The following is a 20260-nucleotide window of genomic DNA, read 5'->3' as shown; positions in this document are numbered from 1 at the left end:
TTTTCTTATGAAAATCCTGATGCGGCCCGGCCTCAACTAGATTCCGCCTCCAGCGGCCCCCGGCTGATTTGAGCTTGAGACCCCTGGCCTAAAGGGATTTATGTCTTTTGACTTCATAATTTGAGCAGTTTACAAAATTGTACTTTTTTTTTTGTCTTTTAAGTGACATCCTCTCAAAGTAACATCCCTGGAAAGTGGTTGCTCCATTGGAAAGAGAACATGAGTGACAAATGGGCAACAATAAAGCTGAGCACAGCCTGCAGCTCCTGAGAGAGGTAATTAGGTTAATCATGCAGCATTAAAACAGCGGAGTGGGTCACGATCCTGGATAAATATTTTAATCGCCCTCTTAGTTCCAAACTACTCGGTAGTTAAAATAAGTAACTGAGGTAAAGAGATTTAAGACTCCAGGACATGCGTTTCTCAAGGGTTTTCTATAACTTCTTCTTGACCTAAAGTCATTAGGAAATGAGTAGAATCTGAATGGAGTGGATTGAACTTTTCCATGAACTATTAGGATTTAAAATGAGGTGGTCTCCCACAGCAACAAAAGTCATTTTAAGCTTATTCTTTAAATGCCAACTGGCATTTGATTAAACTTTACTGAGGTTTCAAGTCTTTTTCTTTCCAATGTGGGGTCATTCCGCAGTAGAAGTCAGATTTGCTGGACTCCATGAAGGACGAGTTTGTTAGATGGTTACGACTGGGTCCAGTTAGAGTTAGACTTGGATGATGGGAAAAGCAAATGATTCCATGCTAAGGCAGAAAAACAACGGCGTGCTGCTTCTCTTTCAGAGGTTTGTGGCGGTGGACACGGTGCGCAAAGACTGGTGTCATTTTGAGGGAAATTGCAAAACAGCTCCTGTAGACATATGTGGAGTTTCCATGGTAACGAGATGGAAACTGGTGCAGCAGATCGAATTGCAACTAGAGTGGGAGACGACGCAAAACACGTTTTATTACATTAATAGTTATATATTCACAGGAAGACATGACTTACCTCTTTTCTGTACTGAAGCACTACACATCCATATTTTAACCCTATCCTCTCACAAATCCTAAAGCTTCTACCCATCGATGTCCTTCCAAATAGCTTCCATAGTTGTATTTTTGACCATTTGTATGCCGTGTTTGAGCTGCATTTGTGCTTAAGAGGACGAGTGTGCAACATCTGGGATCATGTATATGCATGATTACAATCAATTATTCATAACTTATAATCAATAAAGTAAGCATCCTCATAAAATATGAGCTGCTTTTCTTGCTTTTTGCTACGATCCACTGCAATGTGAGGGTCCACGCATGTTGCTAGCTTTCAAGCGGTAGTTTGGAAACTGATAGAGGATCATAGAAAGGTTAAAAGTATGACGTTTTTTTCCAAAGAAATGGCATGTGACCTACAATCTGGAGCGCCTTCTAAATGGATTTATCCCAGTTGTTGGGTTGCAAACATTAGGCGTTATTGTTAACACGCTAACATGGCTAATGTGTAGCGATGTTGTACTGTGTCTTTTTTTTACGTTTTACTAACAAGTTTAGTAGTTAGCATTGTCACAGTAACGTTTGTTTTAATGTCTGTGTTTTTACATGTTGCAAAGAAAGTTAGAATTTACAGACATTGCAAGTATCCCAACACTTCTAACATGTTTTTTTATTTACATGTTACTAACAAGAGTGGTAGTTAGCGTAGTCACAGTAGCATTTTTTTAGCGATACAAGTTTGTTTTTTTACGTGTTGCAAACAAAGTTGGAATCAACATGTATTGCAATTATGCTAATGCTTACAACATAGCTAACGTGTAGCTTTGTGAGCTTTTTTTTACGTGTTGCTAATAACTTTGGTAGTTAGCGTAGTCACAGTAACATTTGCTTAAACTATATCAGTCTTTTTTTTTACTTGTTGCAACCAAAATTAGAATATAGAGGTATTGCAATTATGCTAACACTTCTTACGTAGCTTTTGTCGGACTGTGTTTTTTTACATGTTACTAAGGTTAGCAGTTACATAGTCACAGTAGCATTTGTTTTAGCAATACCAGTTGGTCTATGTATGTGTTGCAAGCAAAATTACAATTTACAGGTGTTGCAATTATGCTATAATTTCTAATGTAGCTAACGTGTAGCTTTGTCAGATTGCGTTTTTTTTTTTTTTACATGTTACTGACAAAGTTGGGAGTTACCGTAGTTACAGTAACGTTTGTTTTAGTCATATTAGTCTATTTTTTACGGTTTGCAAACAAAAGTTGAAATTTACAGCTATTGCAATCATGCTAACACTTAAAACGTAGCTAACGTTTAGCTTTGTCGGATTGCGTCTTTTTTTTTTTTTTTAAATGTAACTGGCAATGTAGGGAGTTATCGTAGCCACACTAATGTTTGTTTTAGTGGCATCAGTCTGTTTTTGTATGTGTTGCAAACAAAGTTGGGTGTCATTGTGAATTTGCTAATGTGGCTAACATGTAGCGGTGTTGGACCGTGTTTCTTTTTACATGTTACAAACAAAATTGGAGGTTAGCGTAGTCACAGTAATGTTTTAACAATATCAGTGTTTTTTTTAAGGTTGGAATTCGCAGTTTTTGTGAATGCGCTAATGTAGCTAACATTTGTAATGTGGCTAACATGTAGCATGTTGCAAACAAGTTCTAGATTTACTGTGAGTTAAAAAAAGTCTAAATGATGGACTTATCTCTGTCTCTTTTCTCATACTTGATGTACCTTATAGTTTGATACCACCTTAAAATAACATAAGTTAAAAAATAGACGACTCATTAATTTATAATCTGGTGTTCCCTATAGTGTGGAAAACATGGCAAATGAATGTCTCACGAAACTGTACCAGTTACATGTTTTCATGTTTTAGCAATAAAGAATGCAGTAATTACAGTTGTACCCCATTTTAATTCTTAACGAAGCAAACGCTGTTATAAATCAAATCCACACATTTCAAGTCTTAGACAGTACATCTTACAGCATTATTGCAATTTTCTTTTTCTTCCATTAAGCAGCCAGACACGCTCTCCCCAGGTAAAGCCGAGCTCGCCGCCTTGATATGAGTTTCCGTTCAAATCCCTCACTCATATAAAAGCCTGTGTATCTTGGGCTGCTTATCACACAGAGGCAGACTGCCCCATGTTTCTGAAATGAGACGGTATTTGACTTTTTTTCAGGTTCAATAAATAAAAGATGTTGAAACAAAACTCAGCTTCAAAAGAGAGATTGTTTTGGCAAGGAGCTCGGAGAGATGGATCAAACTTCCTGGTCCCAAAATAAAAGTAGTTTGTGGATGTCAGATCATAAATCAGGGTTTGGCAACTCAACAAGATGATAATGTAATTAATGGCAAGTAATCACATTTGTAGTAAATATAATAATACAAGCAATTACATCAGATGGGGTAGTTGGACAATGATCAACTCATTGTCCAACTCACCTTGGAGAAATCACGTTTTAAAACACATTATTAGATTGAATAGGTTTACCCTCCATCCCGCCTCCTTCATTTACTCTTGAGGGGTAGAATGAAAACACATCTGAAAGTTCTCTACAGTTATGGTGCAGGAAAACTGGGTGTGGTCACAGATGAGTGGTTTTTCTGCTTCTACAGGTTTCACCTACCATCTTACCATTTGTATTTGTCAATGAGGTAGACCCTTGAGACGTCGGATCTCCTGAAAGATTCTCATGTGGAGTTTCTTCAAAATGAAACAGATTTTTTGTTTGTTAATTATTTTTTCTTCTTGCCTTTTAGTAAATAATTTCTGTCTACTTGATTTGAATTTGTGTGCTGCAAGTGAACCTGGTGTTCAGGTTTTTAGGGTAATTCCAAGGTTCTATTTGTGTCTCACGATATATGATACATATCCTGATATGTGTGTCACCATACGATAAATATCGCGATATATCAATTTTTTCACTTTTTTTAAGATTATGAATTTGAACAATTTTCTACCTGAATATTGATGTCTTTAATTGTAATAAAATGACAAAATGAATTTTATCTAATGATCACAACATTAAGCACTACTACTGCATACTGATACTGGCAGAAATGTGGCACAGAGTTTCATTTCGGTATCCATCCCAAGTAAAAACTAAGTACCATCTTGACAGCAAAAACGCGAGCCTGACTGAACCTTTAACACCGGCTGGTTCTTGCGAGATCTTGTTGTTTGGTAGAGTCGCTAAAAAAAGGCTCTGTTTCTTGCGCTGCCAACTTGCATTCGAGGGTTTAGATGGAAAACAAAACACACTAAAGAACACACATAAATACATTATATCTCTTTTCATTAGCATTTTGAATCAATGTAAGTATCCCCAAATGAAACATTGCGATATTTCACCAAATCAATTTATATGAAAGACATAGTGTCATATAATTTTGGATGGGCACAAACTACAGTTGTTAATGTGTCCTCTATATTCACGTTTACAACGCCTCTCTTACGTCACTGCCAAATCCGAGTCCCTGATTGGTCAAAATTTAGCTGCAACAAAGTTCACCTTGTTGAACTTTCAGCGTGTGTTCAGTGAATGCCCGGTTTGTACATAAGTCTGAGAACTGACTTAAAAACTCACATAGTGATGCGTGAACACTATATAGACTTTTCATTCAAAATGGCTGTTTGAATGCTTGTTGCTGTGGCTGGTGTGTATGTAGCTTTATTGTGAAGATGGGACATTTTTCTTATGGAAATAGCTAGAACGAGGTAGAATTCATCTTAAGACTCTTAAAATACGAGTTTAGCTTTAAACCACAACATCTCCAAACTCATATTTTAAGCATTTCTTCATGAACATCACACAGCAGTACGGACATCTTTTCCCAGCTGTCTCTGAGTGTGTCGGCCCAGTTCTATGACATGACAATCGTCAGATGTACTTTTAATAGAAGTTTGGTGAATAGAAAGTATGATTTTCCTCCACTCTACTCATTGCTCTTCTCTTTGGTTAACTTTGTCACCTGGAGAGAATATTTCTAAAAAGTTTCTTGACACATAATTGACAGTTAAATGTCTGGAGGCTTGCTCGTCATTTTACTGCCATTGCGGTGGCAGATGGGTTTTTATATTGAGATGTAACTCTCTTCAGCCCATCATGTATGAGAGAAGGATATTTTGAAAGCATAATTAATATGGAGAGTGGAAAGAAAATAAAAAGTGTGTCTGCCTCTTTTTACCCTCAAACCAAACTAAGGTACATTAAAGAATTATGGTTAGAATTTGAAAAGTACACTGAAGGGATTTAAAAATACGCGTCTGGATGGCTCAGTTGGCTGCGTGTAAGACTGGTGCATTGGTTTGTTTCCAAGGAGGTTCAATGAGCTAATCCAGTGTGGGTTCTTAGGCAAGACCCCTCACACTACTGCCCAACTATGTAGCCACAAGGGGCTCCAAGAATGGGTCTCCTCCCACTGGGCGGAGGCTCCAGGGAAGACTAAGGACACGCTGTAGAGACTATATCTCTCGGCTGGCCTGGGAATGGCTTGGGGTCCCCCAGAGGACCTGGAGGAAGTGGCCGGGGAAGTCTGGGCATCTTTGCTTAGACTGCTGCCTCCATAACCTGGTCCATGATAGAATATTTCCACAGAGTTTGAATTAGTTCAAAGGTATTTTATTGTCTGGATAAACTCTGCACTCAATATTTATATTTCATAGCGCTGGTGATTTATGTATGCCATGCCTCAGTTGTTGCTTGTGAAAGCTGTAGAAGTACCAGACAAGCCTGAAATGATTACCTCCTCTTGCTTCACTCCCTTAGCAGTGGGGTGCTAATTGGAGCTGGAGAACCTGAGCTGTGCACAATGCATTTAAATACATTAATCAATAAGTAGATACTCAACCAATTCTTTGTCTGTGTGCATGCTCTGACAAATGCAGAGAAGGTACCTGCACTGTACCATATGTCCGGTGATTACACTTTCATAAAATGCTCACTGAACAGACGGGCACATAGCAGAGACGGAAAGCAACGGGTAATTACTGCAGGGATCTGAGCACAATTGCATCGACAGTACCTTGCTTGTATTTCTGGCTGGGTTTACTCTCCCCACTGACGAGGATAGAAAGTGGATGATTTTTAGCCAATAGAGAAATATTTGAAGTTTGAACTGAGAAAAATGAAGAAAGAAGTCAGAAGTATAACAGAGACATTAGGATCGATTCTCCTGGGATCAAGAGTGTTATTCTCAGCCATCCACCAAGCGGCTGTTGAGATCATTTTCCTCTTGGCTACAGTCTTGATGGATTCTTTAAAGAGACAATATACCAGGGCTGAACACTCCTGGTCATTGAGATCTTGTTACTCACTTTTCTCCACTTCACTCTATTGCTAACTGGAATTAGGTTTTCACTTTCAAACTTCTGTGACTAAGGCAATCAGAAGTATAGAAAGGATTTCACAAGAAAGGCATGTTGGCAGATTTCAAGAACCTGAAAGGTGCAGCCAAAAGTCTTATGGTGCATTCACCCCGGACGCAGCAGGTGCATAAAAATCGCATGTGCCGCCTCTCCTTTGACGCGTGCCAAAGTGACTGTTTATAATCTTGATGTCTTGAAGTCCAGGCCGCGGAGCAACCGCAGAAGTTGAATTCATTCGTTGCCACCCTTACCCTAACTGTAACCGTAACCCGCTTCTGGGGTTTTTCTAGGCGAAGATCGTAAACTCCGTTTGAACTTTAGTCAAAGACTTCCAGCTAATGAGACTCTGGCGCCATCTTGGGGCCATGTTGTTTTCTGCGTCCAGGGCCTCTTGGCTCGGCAGGGGTGGATATTCAAGATTCAAGATTACTTTATGAATCCCAAAGGGGGAAATTCTTGTTTTTCAGTACAACCCAGAACAAGACAGACAGAGAGGTACACAGACAGTTCAAGCATGCAGCCAACTGAATAGTGTCCCTTATTAGTGAGGGAGTAGAAGGCCACAAGAGGGGGGGCTAGGGCATAGGTGGCAAAAAAGGTCATATCTCAACACTGCGTACAATGTTCAGATACAGGCAAAAAAAAATACACCATGACAAAGTGACAGTATACTTGAACGAAACACAATTTTACTAATATTAATAATAACATCATATAATAACACCAGTGGAACATCCAACTCTGGTAACATCATCTGCATGCAAACCGGCTCGGTGTTTGGGAATCACCTGTTGCCATAAATCCATATTTTATGAAGGACTTCTGGTAACCTATTGATTTATTAAAGTCATATCCATCTGTTCTTCTGTCCCTGCACTTATCCCTTAACCATTTGCAACTATTTCCACTTACAAATATGTGTTATGCATGCTGCCGGATTACTTTTAGAGCTCAAGTCACTGAAATTTAACCAAAAGAATCCTGTTGTCTTCATAACCAAAAGATTTTCAGCATAAAAGATGGTTCAGACACTCCTTGACTAAACTTATACAGCTCAAGTGCTCGAAAATGTAGCTGAGAGAATCAGGTTATTAAAAAAAAAAAGATTGTTGAGACTCAAAAAAAAAGAAAAAAGGTATAATTTATTGTTTCTTTCACGGCTCTGAGCCAATTGATCCATGGACCAGTACCGGTACCAGAACCTGATGTCTTCAACCTGAGACTTCAAGATTATTTTTCATAATTTATTTATTTATTTGTTTTATTTACTGTTCATTTGGGTTCATGTACATGTACACTATCACTTTTGCAGTATGTGTAAAAGTAAGCCAGCTCACGAAAACAGACCTCAGTTAGAGCAACTCCATGCAATCTTTTCATTTATCTCTTTCCTCAAGTCAATTTTCATAATCCCTTTTTCTCCTTCATAATCACAATTTCCACAATTCTGTGCCTCTGTAGTTCTTATTCATTCAATCTCTCATTAATCATCGCCGTCTGGAGAACGTAATTCTGATAATTAGTGGCAGTTTATGTGAAATTACAGCAAAATGTCTGTCAATCAGCCAAAAGACATGGAGGGTACCTGTTTCTTCACAGCCCAACAGCCTCATTTCACACTTGACTCTTGAAAAGATCAGTGAAATGAAGTTTATGACAACAATAGAGGCACAGCTCAAAAGAATCAATGCATCTATTGGTACAGAAAACATACATTTTTATACTTTCAAATGTTTCAAAGAACATGCAAAGCAGATGTAATAACACAATGTGAGTGAGTCACAGAGCCTTCCATAAATAAATGCGTGCACATCCCTCCACGAGTTTTCTATTTGTTCAAGCTTGATCTAGTTATTGCCTTTGACTCCAAATAAAATCCATGTCAGCGTTGGAAAAAATGCATTTCAGGAATGAATATTCACAGTATTTCATCTCTATGTTCAGTCGAAGATCATGTATTTGTTTGAGCCATCACATGAAGTTTAACTTTCCGCCCCTCAGTTCGTGTTTACTTCTTGTGAACATGTTTGTGTTTTTTTGCAGGACTTGTAAACCCACAGACTGCTGGGTTTTGTTATTTTAGTTTGGGGTTGGTAGTCTTAATTTACAGGCCTTGTTTACTTGTTTTCTTTAGGTAGTTTTGGTTAGGCAGGCATTAACCGGGAGCTGCTGACTCTGACGGTCGACATGTCTGGGTCAGCTGTCTCCCTGACTTATTTAAGTTTGGTCAAGGCTCCAATACCCTTTATTTTGTCTTTTTGTTATAACCAGCACACACATTGTTTTCACCTTTTTCTTTTCAGGACATAGATTCTTTTCTTCCCTTATTTAATAAACTCTGTTGCTTTAATTCTCACCGGTGTCCAGTTTTTGTCTCCTTTTGTATTTCCCCCCTAAACCCGAGCCAGTTTACCCATAGAGGACGTGACAATTAGACAAGAAGATTTCTCCGTCTTTGTTTAGGTTCATTATCACTACACCAACTTAAAGTTACAATGGGCTTGGGCAGAGCAGCGCAGGGGGAAGTGATTCATGCAAAGCCAAAGAAAGCTGTTTTCAGTCTGGTCCTTCCAAAGGAACCCCAGCTGCTAATACAGACGCCAGCTGAATCTCAAAGGGGTGAGGGAGCAGAGATTAACACACTGACCTGCAGGAAACTGCTGCTGAGGCTGGAACAGAGATGTCAGTTCAGCTGAGTAAAGGACTTTCATTCACTGTTGTCACAGATGAAAAGATGGAGTACAAACACAGAGGTTTTGTGTTGGTGTGTGAGTTCCTCCTGAAGTTCCACGAGTTTCTTGGTGAAACATTTTACCTTTGAACAGAATAATGATTCTGAAGGCAAGTTTGTCTGAGCATGAGGTGAACTTTAACACTTGACTACTCATTTTTTGAAAAAAAATAAGTAGTTTTCAATCAGCCCTGGGATGGACTAGTGCACTCTCCAGAGTGTTACCCCTTTCCCCAATAGTAGCTGGGATAGGCTCCAGCAACCCCATGACCCTGAACAGGATTTGGTGTTTTTAGAAATGAAATAGGAGTTTTAACAAAATTGCAGCTGGGATGATGTTTTTTTTATTTCTTTTTTTATGTAGCTTCTTTGGATGACTTCACTTTTAGGGTGCTTTAACACCAGAGATGTCACCGGTGACACCGGAATAACATCTCTCTTTGGACTACAGTAACTCTTAGAACATTTACATGGTCGATGTGAATCAGCTGACGCAGAAAAAAAAAGGGGAGTTTTCAAATCGTTACTAACATGAAGTGTTGTATGACAGTACTCCATGACAGAATAAACTCATTTCACTACTATAAAGTGTTACATACTAGTGCAAAGCCACTATTAATTATGTAAACAGTTGAAGAATTACAATAATTAAAAAAAGGTCAACACGGGAGCTAAAGGTTTAAATAAACTTATAAGTAAATTCAAAATGAGGTGAGTAGTACTGGATTAGGATAAAGCTATTTCAACACCTCCAGCTTAAAGACCCACTCCGATGAAAATGGTGTTTGTAACACTTTCTTGTAGCATTTTCTTCATAATGGAGGACATATATAAAATACTTTAAAATTAAAACTAAATTTGGAGTATTTCTTTATTCAAATCATAGATCTCGAACAGATGAAAAAGTTTGAAAAACTTCTGATTTGTGATGAAGCAGCTGCTAGGGGCGGGCCAAAGTCTCTCTGCTCCACTACAATTCTAAAACATCCGCTTGAAGACAAATAAAAGTCTGAACAGCCATATTGGTTCAAACTGTACGGCTGCATTGCTCTGATATTGCTCACCATATTTTTTTTTTTTTTTTGCTACTCTAATGTTAGCTTGGGCATGTGAGGTGCTAAGGGTGTGAACAAAGGGATGATGGGAAATTAGCTTTTTATCTAACTTCTGCATTAATAGTCCTGCCCACAACTCAACTGAAATCCTGCTGCTTTGCAGAAAATATGTCTTAAAAACGACAGACTTTTTTATAGTTGGAGTTTGGTGCATTTGTAAGATGTTTTGTGAGCCTATCAAGTTTGTTTTTTTTATTTTCAAACAAAACTTTTAACTCAAATGACAAGAAATCTATGGTGAACAAATATTTGAATCTCAACATGACTGCTCTTTAGAACATGATGCTGCAAGTGTCTGATAACACACTACAGAGATAAAGCTAGCTTTACTTCAGCTAGAGTGAACTTTAGCTTTTTTAATTCAATCAAAAGATTATAAATGAAATGCTGCATTGTGATAGTCGTGGTAACTGGCAGCATTTAGCCTGTTTTCTTATCTTAGAATTGAATGATAACAAATAAATATTAATACTGCTCTCTAACTCTAACTTTGACTTTATTTGGGTCTCCACCATCTTTCCCTCAAACACTTCCTGAAATTGTCTCCAGTTCAAAACACATGTACGAGCCTTAATGCTGCCAATGAGCTGTCAGAGTGTCGATGAGAAAGCTCCTGCCTGTCAGTATAAGAGAGATTACTGCGATTGTCTGTGAAGTGGAGGTAATGAGCTTTACACGTTCTTGTGACATTAACTGTGTCACTTTTAATGCATGGCGGTAATGGATCTCACTAAGGCAGACATTCATAAAAACAATTTCTGCTTTTGTTGAAAAAAAAAAGTCTGTTCTAGTCAGAAAAGAAAACATATAAAAAAATGTTGCTGCTTTGTAATTTTAAGAATAAAAATATTACAAAAAAGTCCAGGTAGCTTTTAATCTTTTTTTTTTCTTTTTCTTTTATATTCTTTCGAAATGCAGAAATAAAACTTGCCTGTTAGTTTTGCTTCACATTTAATATTAAAATGTGCTAAAAATGTGTCACGGTGTTTGTTAGACAACTTTAAAGCCCTAAACGAGTTTTAAAAAAACTACAGTAATGACTTTTCTGTGAGCATCCGCCTGTGGGAGGACTTCATGGACCTCATGAGAACACCAGGTTTAGGTTTTAATCACCACAGCTGCTTTCTGATTGATCATTAACTGCAGTGCATAAAAGTCCTCCCTCTGGTCAGGTTTTGTGGCAGGGTTGTTAAGTGTTGAGTTTTGGCAATATTTCTCCCCCCGCCCCTCCATTCTGTTTCTAAATTTGAGTCCTGTAAACACCTTTCACGACATTTTTGCTGGTTGCTGTTTTTTTAAACCCTTGTGCTATTGTTTGGGGTACAGGTGACCCCTGCTTTACATTGGAGTGTTATCCATCCCATGACAAAGGTGGACAGGATTTTGCGTCTGCCACAGATACCAGTGAAGATAAGTGTTGAAGGTGGCAAACTCTTGGTCTAAACCAAGTGTCAGGCCCGGGGGCCGGATCCGGCCCTCCAGATAATTTTATTTTATTGTTATTAATGGCCTGATGTTATCTTGTGCTTATTTCTAACTTTTTTGACAAAATATATTTTTATGAAGGGTGAAATACCATATTTTTTTTTAGGCTTTTTGAAGTTAAGCTAATATGTTAGCTAAATGCTAGTTTTAGCTAATTTGGGCTTTGTGTTTTAGGATAGTTTGGACTTTAGCTAATATTCACACGCTAGCTATTTTGGCTAATTTAAGATATTTTTTTTATTATTTTTTTTAGGATATTTTAGAGTTTAGCTATATTTTAGCTACATTATATGCTAGCTGTTTTGGCTAATTTTTTTTTTAACGCTTTTTGGAGTTAACCAAAATAGCTAGCATGTAAATATTAGCCTAATTTTGGCTTTTATTTCTTGTTTTCGTTTTTTAGGATGTGTTGGAGTTAGGCTAATTTTTACATACTAGCTATTTTGGGCTTTTTTTTTTTAAGGCTATTTTAGAGTTTAGTTTTTTTCAGCTACATGCTAGCTGTTTTGGCAAACCTAAGTTTAAGCTCATAACTATTGCAAAAAGTTGTGCTTTTGAAAATGTAATTTTAGAGTTATCAATAAACTTTTATCCCGTGACCTAAAGTGTGTTTAGGATTTTGGCCCCTCGTGCGATTGAGTTTGACACCCCTGACCTAAACAGACCCACTGCTAAAGTCAGTGTCGTCATGGACCACAAACACACACACTTGCGCCACACACACCTTCTTTGCCATCATGATGGACGATGGCGTCCTGTAAAACGTCAGCAGCGCTGAAGCGGACTCTGTTCCTCTTGCAGAGAGCGGCCGGAGCTCGACCTTTGGTTCCAGCCTGCTGCCTCTGGAGGCTCTTCTCTCTCTCGTAGTACGCTCTGATTTGGTCGCAGCGCATCCGTCTGACCAGCCGCTGGCGCTGGCCTGTGGGGAGAGACTCCAGCAGACACTGGTCTATCTCCATGTTCTGGCGGAAGACGTTACATAGCTGGAAACAACCTGGACAGAGAGGAAACAAGTAGAGATGATGCCGAGTTTTACTGCTGGCCTCTAAAGAAAAGCAGCAGACGAGGAATGAAGGTCATTGAGGGAAAAGACTGCAGTGCATGATGAAACACACCGACACTGACAGTTACCTCCAGGCAGGATCCGTGCAGCTGTTATTGTTTTGTGCGCTCTCATATCATCGTCAGCAGTTTGTTGTGTTTGGGCAGCCATTTAGCATATTTACAGGCTGCTTTGCCCTGAGGTGGGCATCACTGCATTTTACGGCTTGTTTTCTCTAATCCTGACAGAGTGGAGCAATTCTCCAGACTGTGCATGATCTAACCGGCGCTCAGTTGAGCTCCATAAAACATATCTTGTCGCGGGGCCGATGCTGGGACGATTATTGCCTACTTAGACCACAGATGGATCGTCCCTGAGCAGCAGGTGAACTAGAACTGCAACCAGTAGAAGTCAAGAGAGACAACAAAATAAAAAAGATGAGTGGAATGAGGATTCGAATTGATGGACCCCAGTATTTTTGAATATTGAAACTTATTTAAGGTTGAAGTTGATTTATTCTGGAATAATATTCCTGCCTTTTTGTTATTCATAATTATGTGAAAAAGTTACGGTTTTAAAAATTGGCATTCTGCTAGCTTTGTTGGACTATTTTAGTTTACTAAGATTTTTTTAGGCTGTTGTGGAGTTTAGCTAATATTTTAGCGACATACTAGATGTTTTTGCTAATTAAGGTTTTTTTTTCTGTTCGCTTGTTTTTTAGGATAATTTGGAGTTTAGCTAATATTCACATGCTAGCTATTTTGGCTAATTTAAGCTTTTCTTTGTTTTTGTTTTGTTTTTAGGCTATTTTAGAGTTTAGCTATATTTCAGCTACATGCTAGCTGTTTTGGCTAATTAGGCCTTTTTTTTTGTTTTTTGTTGAGAGACAACCAAATGAAAAAGATGAGTGGAATAAGGATTTAAATTGATGGACCCCAGTATTTTTGACAAAAGATGATCAAAATCTAAAAATGATGTTTCTGTTCTGGTTTTGCTATTAGACCTCTACATCTCATCTCTTTTACTGCTACGGTCACAAATTCAACTTCAATCTTTAGAATCCCCCTATGACAATTATTTTTTTATGTTAAAAAAAGTCCCAGTAGTGCTTTAATTCTCAATTATGATGGTTTTTTTTTTTTTAATCAAAATCTCACAACCTAAATGTCTTAAAAAAACATTTTTCATGCTGATCTGAAGCTTCTGTTTCTAAAATCTCCTCTGAGGGGGCGTGGCTTTCGGAGCTGAACCCGGGTGTATACAAAAGTTTGTAACTCGGATTTTGATAACACAATATAATAACAAATAGACACATTTTAAGACAACAAGAAAGCCTAATGTTCTGTCTTCTTTGTATTCTTCTCAGCATCAGCAGCAATTCGTCACTATGCAGGTCACTGTGGTGCTATCAACGCCACGACGAGTTTTGGGCAGCATCAATGCTGTCTCCCCATTTGGACCCACATCGACTGGAATCGCCAGATTGACGTCTGATCATCTCTCGGCCCGTGTCAACAGCCTTCATCATTAATATCAGATGGTGGCAGTGGGACGTCAGCACAGGGGCAAACGGCCAATCATCAGACATTTTTGGGACCGTGCAGACCCACCTATCAGTCAATTAAAGATGCACACTTCTAGTTTTTGGGTTTGTGGCCATATTCTAACAGCCTTTTACCATATTTTCATGCATATTCTATTGTATTAAATTTTTTCCTGAACATTTTTTGACGATTCTGCATTTCAATTCAACACTTTCAGTCAGTTTATTAGGTGATAAGTTCTCTTCTACACTGCTGAAGCATGGAGCATTGTCACAATATATGCATTTTTCTCACTTATCCATCACATTTTCTGGTAATTCCTGAAATATTAGAGTTTCCAAACGTGTTGAAGTCACATTTTCTATCACTTAAAAAAGAGAGAGAAAATGCAGACAACATTTACAGTTCGGACATGATTTAATCTCAAGACAGCAATGATGAACTAAACGTTATTACACGCGGCATCATTTAATCTCACTTCATTCCAAGAAAATTCTCTTGTGAGACATTAGGAAGTCTAACACGGCAGAGAAGTCGTTTATACCAGTAGCCTGAGCTCACACAGAGTAGCAAATTTAAAAGAAATAGGTAAAAAAAAAATTAAAGCTTTTAGTTGTTTTTTTTTTATATTGTAATGTGATTCAAATTTATTAGAAATGTAATAAATAAACTTAAAGTGAATATTTTTGCAGCATCAGTTTCTTGCAGTGTTTCTGTAAACATTAAAACATGATCCTGTTTTAATTTTCTGATTAAATATTGTCATATTGTGTTTTATCTATTAGTATAGTCATTGTTTGGATGTATTTTTTGTGTTACGTTTGATATATATGTGTGTGCATTTATGTCATGGCACACAAATGGCTAATTCTAGATTTTTTAGTGCACTGTGGCCTCTTAAATGTATTATTTTTCTGGATTTATTTATTTATTTATGTTTGCAACATGCAGCCTAGCAATATTTCTTACACAACTGAAAGTGTGTCTCTGGTACCACATTTATGTGATTACATGCATGTGTAGGATGGAGAGCAAAGCTGTGCATGTGGGCTGGCCCCATGAAAAATTAGCTCCTGTTATTGACTCTTCTGGAAGCCCCTCAGTGTTCGCTATAATTTAGTGTCATTCTGAAATGAACAATTGTAAATAAAGCTTTTTTTGAAGGAGCAACTTCCACGTTCGGTAGCAGCATCTCCAAACTGACGACTGGAAATCCATCAAAGATCCAATGTCAAAAACAAGGATATGTTGTGGACTTCCTGAGATAACAGGCTCCTCCCCCTAGAGAGGCTTCAACAGGTTATTGAAAAATGTTCCCACAATCTCTCAGTTCAGTCAGTCTAGAACAGACGGCACAGATCCGATCTTAAATGTGAGGAGGCCTGCTTTGGCTTGTTCGCTCTTGAGCATGGGAGGTTTTTTCTGCCACCCTAACAATAAAACCACACACATCTGGAAACCACAAATTCAAAAAGTGCGAATAGAAAACCAAACATTCACATTTGTAAAAATGACTGCAGAAAAAGATGGTGCCGGACATCGTCTGGAAGTGGAAATTATACTTTAAACACTAACCCAAAAGGGTTTAGAATTTTTGAAAGAAAATTGTCTTAAAAACAATAATTGTTGAAACAAGTTTCTTTTTAAGCAATATGGAATCCTCCGGGTCCAATCAAAGACTTCTGGTTCTCGTTGATGTCTGCAGCCAGGTCCTCTTGCTTCCCTCCATTCTGATGCATCCACATGGAGACGATTACGTCTTTTTCCTCGTCTGAGCTGGTGCCTGGCTCAAAACTGTATGACTAGATACCTCTGAGATTGCTCGCCATTTTCATTGCAGCACTAATGTTGGCTTGGAGTTATGATGGACTTATGGGTCACCAAACAGGGCAGTTGGAGGCTGACTCCATTCTCGGTCCAGATTTGAAAAATGCCCCCAAAAAAGGGGCGGGGCTAGTGGAGGCGGACTTTAGGATTTGTCCATTCTCCTGAGGCCGGCGCTCACGGTCCAGAATCTTATTGTTTCGAGCTGCTGGCTGCTTTTGTCATGCCTGACAGCCAAAAAAAGCTGCTAGCATCATAGCTTATAAAGGCTAACATATTAAGCTAACAGTCCAGAGTAAAATTTTCATTCCAAATCCACCACCAGGATGGAATTAATGCCAAATACACTTGCCACTGTTCCCTAATTTCCAAGTCCACTGGAAAGTTGTGCAAGCCAGTAGTTTTGACAATTGAAGGTAAAACACCTACAAGCCATGCTAAAGCTAACATAATGACGACCGACCGTTACAGAATCAAAGATGGGCGGGGCTTTTATACTGGAGCGGCAGAACGTGATGATGTGGAACTTGTTGACTAATCACAAAATGTAACTAATACCTCATTTCAACCTGTAGGGGGCAGCACGCAGACGGTTTTCGACTATATTTTCAAGAATTAAACACATTTATTTTAATTTGTCAAATTTGGGAACGACCAACAGACAGCACCTTTAAAGCCCCATTAATAGAGGTCAACAGCCAAAAAAGTTGCTTTACCGTTTGGTTACCCTTTAAGCTAACAGGAGAGCGCATAAACAGTGAGTTATGGGTGACGGAAAGAGGGGGTGGGGTTGCTTTGTGCCAGAGATCCAGCTCTCTATTTAGAAGTGAATTCCTGGTGGTCTATAGAAACTATGTCCTAGAAAACGACACAGGTTTTTTGATTTTGGCTAAAAACGACATAAAAAAATAAACACTGGGGAATGCTTTGAAAATTGATTTTAAAATTATCAGAGTTTAAGGAGTTTTATTTAAAGCACGTAAGTCAATTTCTTTATCATTTTGAACTATGGTGTAGAGTTATGAGATCAGGGTTGTATTTTCTTCTAATTTTAGTATTTTTGTTTTGTATTTATTTTGCTGAAAAGGTCACTAACTTTATTGTTCTGATTCGATATTCCAAGAGATATTCCATCACATTTCCCTTCGAGAGTTCATCACTGGTGAAGCTGCAAAGTTTTTCTAAACCCAAAGTGTGAATTGGTTCTGTCAAAAACATCCAAGTATAAAATAAAGCAGATCGACATGAGAATAAAGGAGAGACTTTTGCCAAATTCCAGCCCCAAAATCGTAAAGATGAAGCTTAACCTATTTTCTGATTAGTTTTTTTTTTTTTTTTCACCTTGTGGCACAAAGCAAAGCTGTCCTGTGTTGTTGGATCCCTTCGGGAGACTTTTGTCTCCGCCGGCACCAGTGTGAAATTTCATTCCACATCTCTACTTTAAACAGCGATCAACACATGCTGGAGTGAAAAGTTCCACATCAAAAGATCTTTTCAACGATCCCCCAAAAGACTTGACAGCAGCGAGCTGCTACTTTGAGTCAACGTCCATCTGCAGGGTCTGAAGTCTGCTTAAGTGAGATCTTTATCTGACAAAGACGCCTGAACAGAAAAGAAGGAGTTTTTTTCCCTCGTTTGATCTACATCGAGACATTCAGTGAAACACCTGTCTCACGGACTCTAAAGTCAATCCGTCTCTGTCACCGGCTCGAGTTATGAATAAAAAAGCAGAAATATAAATATTGTCCAGACTCGAGGAGTGAAAGCTCAAGATTACATTATTCCAGCAGCAGACCCACACAGTGTACAACTGCAAAAATGCACAACACCTCGATGGTTCACTGTTGTGTTAATGTGACAGAACAGATGAAAAACATTAAAAAAGCTGAAATTTGTGCTTTTTAACTGTTTTCCTTGATGCTTGTTAAGTCTTCAATCATGCTGTATATGTGCTAACTGAAGTTATATAATCATTCACACTTACAACGCTGACCCTCAGTAATAAAATTAATTAGATGACATTTCCTGTAAAGATATATACTCAAAAAGACTTTTTCATTTCAGTTCTACATTGTACCACCACAAAACCACGAGGTTGGAAGCAAGAAAATGACAAAAATAAAGCTAATAATTTACAGAGATGCAGAGATCATCATTAATAAAATATGGAATTTTGCAATAAAAAAAAAAATAAAATAAAATCATACATTAAAAGATTACTAAAGAAAAGCCAAACTGGAACTGTTTACATGCTACAAATAAGAGAAGAAATATGCGAAAACAAATGTGAAAAACAAAAAACAGCCAAACCAACAGCTTTTAAATGTGGAGCATCTCACAGATGGTAAAGTTAATGACATGGTAGAAGCAGCTTCAGGAGACTTTCAAATTAATTCATGAAAAAATAAAACTGTTTAAAAACGTCCAGAATTCAGTTTAAAGCTGCAATTCGCACGACAGAAGAATCCAGTTTCTACTTTAAGTCATGAGCGTTTGGCGCCTTAGTATCTGGGCATTTTGGGCGTCGCGGTGTGATTTGGGTGTCGTGGCATAGAGAGTTAAAAAATCTGAACTTTGGCAAAGAGGATGTGTCAAACTAACCAATCAGGGACTCGCCTTTTGACACATGACGTGGCGGAGAAGCTGATCGTTCTCCTCCTGAACTTTGTCATATAAAAATGTTTTCTCATTTTATAAATATCCATATTTCCTTCCTCTGACTAATGCGCAACAACAAGTCATCAAACTGGGCAATATAGAGACAGAAGTACCGCTGAAAGCGTCCATCATTCAGATGCATGTCCTGCAGTAGATTGTTAAGCTCATCATACTGGAAGAATCTCTGGATGATCACATGGAGACGTGTTTACTGATGGTTCTGTTCTTCAAATCTGATCTCTCGGCATCATCTTTCGTGCATTGACTTTACATAAGATATACAGTCAATGAAGTGATGCGGCTAAAATCATTTGGTAGTAGCTCCTCCCACGTGTGTCTGGAAGCTCAAATTTATAAACTAATTTTTGGTGTTGAGCATCAAATCTGAAATGCAGATCACGTTTCGATGTAAACACAGCCCAAAACACTGCCATCTGCTGGCCAACTAAAGCCATGACAGCTATGTAACGACATGTTTGAAGCTTTTTTTTTTAACTAAAAGTCAAGAAACCTCATTCTAGTCGTGTGTATTCTTATAGTTCATTTGTTTAAAGTCTTTATTGCTTCATAATTATTTATTTATGATAAAAATAAATGTTTGTTGTCAGATTTTAGAACCTGGATTGATAGTGTTTATCTTTGAATCAAAAGGATGATGTAAAATTTTTAAAAAGTGAGAAAAAAAAATACTTCACATTATTTAAAAAAAATAGATGAAATAATTGTATATTATTGCAGCCCTGCTGTTATGTTTTCTGTAAAAAAAATGTTGCACAAGAACAAATAAATTCAGAATTTCTTATACTGAAGCATTATGATATAAAGTAATGGAGCACAGAGGAGGCGCGGGAAGTCACTTCCATCACACACTGGTGTGACTGCAGGAATCTGGACATGGAAACTATTTGATTTTTTTTTCTTTTTTAGTTTAATTTTAAAAAGTATACAACTAAAAAACAACTAAATTTAGTAGAATAGTTTCCTTTTTACTGACATTTTGCTTGAGAGCTTTGAGCAGAAATCCCTGCAGGGCATCATTGCTGCAGTGAATAGTCATAGCCAGTTTGATGCTTCATACAAACAAACAGGTGTGACAGAAAAATAGAGAAATGGAGACAAAGAGCAGAAGGTTTCTTCTTCTTCCTGCCATGTGACTTGATCTAATGTAAATGTTTTCCCATGCAGCCTTCTGCTAATCGCACAGACAGCCCTGCAGGCAGGTGCCCATTATTTCCAAAGTAAATGTGCATGGAAGATGTTTAAGAAACGGAACTTCAATTCTTAGTCATTCGTTTGTCATCGCTCAGATCTTTAATTCCTCTTGACGTAGCAGCATCCTCCTCTCTTCTCCTGTGGCAACACATTTTCCTCATGACACTCACTCCATCCTCACCTCATCTCCATTTTCCACTTCTGCCTCTCCCTCCTGCTCTCAATCACCCTCAGTTTTCCCTCCATCTGTCCCCTTCTCTCAGAAATGTCCATCCCTCTCTGCTGCTTTGCTG

General features: G+C 38.2%; 1 protein-coding gene across 8 annotated transcripts in view; it reads right to left on the bottom strand.

The window, feature by feature from the left end:
• myo16 (myosin XVI) overlaps positions 1–20260 on the bottom strand; it is a 133625-nt gene that overhangs the window by 89343 nt on the left and 24022 nt on the right. For all 8 annotated transcript variants that reach the window (XR_002920804.2, XR_002920803.2, XM_024287205.2 and 5 more), the window contains exon 2: positions 12412–12681. Coding sequence is in view for 6 of the 8 variants with exons in the window: in XM_024287202.2 (XP_024142970.1) it covers positions 12412–12681 (270 nt within the window). In the remaining 2 variants the exon portion in view is untranslated. The remainder of the gene's footprint in view (positions 1–12411; positions 12682–20260) is intronic.

Source organism: Oryzias melastigma, linkage group LG21 (genome assembly GCF_002922805.2).
Source record: "Oryzias melastigma strain HK-1 linkage group LG21, ASM292280v2, whole genome shotgun sequence".
Classification (NCBI taxonomy): domain Eukaryota; kingdom Metazoa; phylum Chordata; class Actinopteri; order Beloniformes; family Adrianichthyidae; genus Oryzias; species Oryzias melastigma.
The sequence above is the reverse complement of the archived record's forward strand: the minus strand, read 5'-3'. Positions and strand labels throughout refer to the sequence as shown.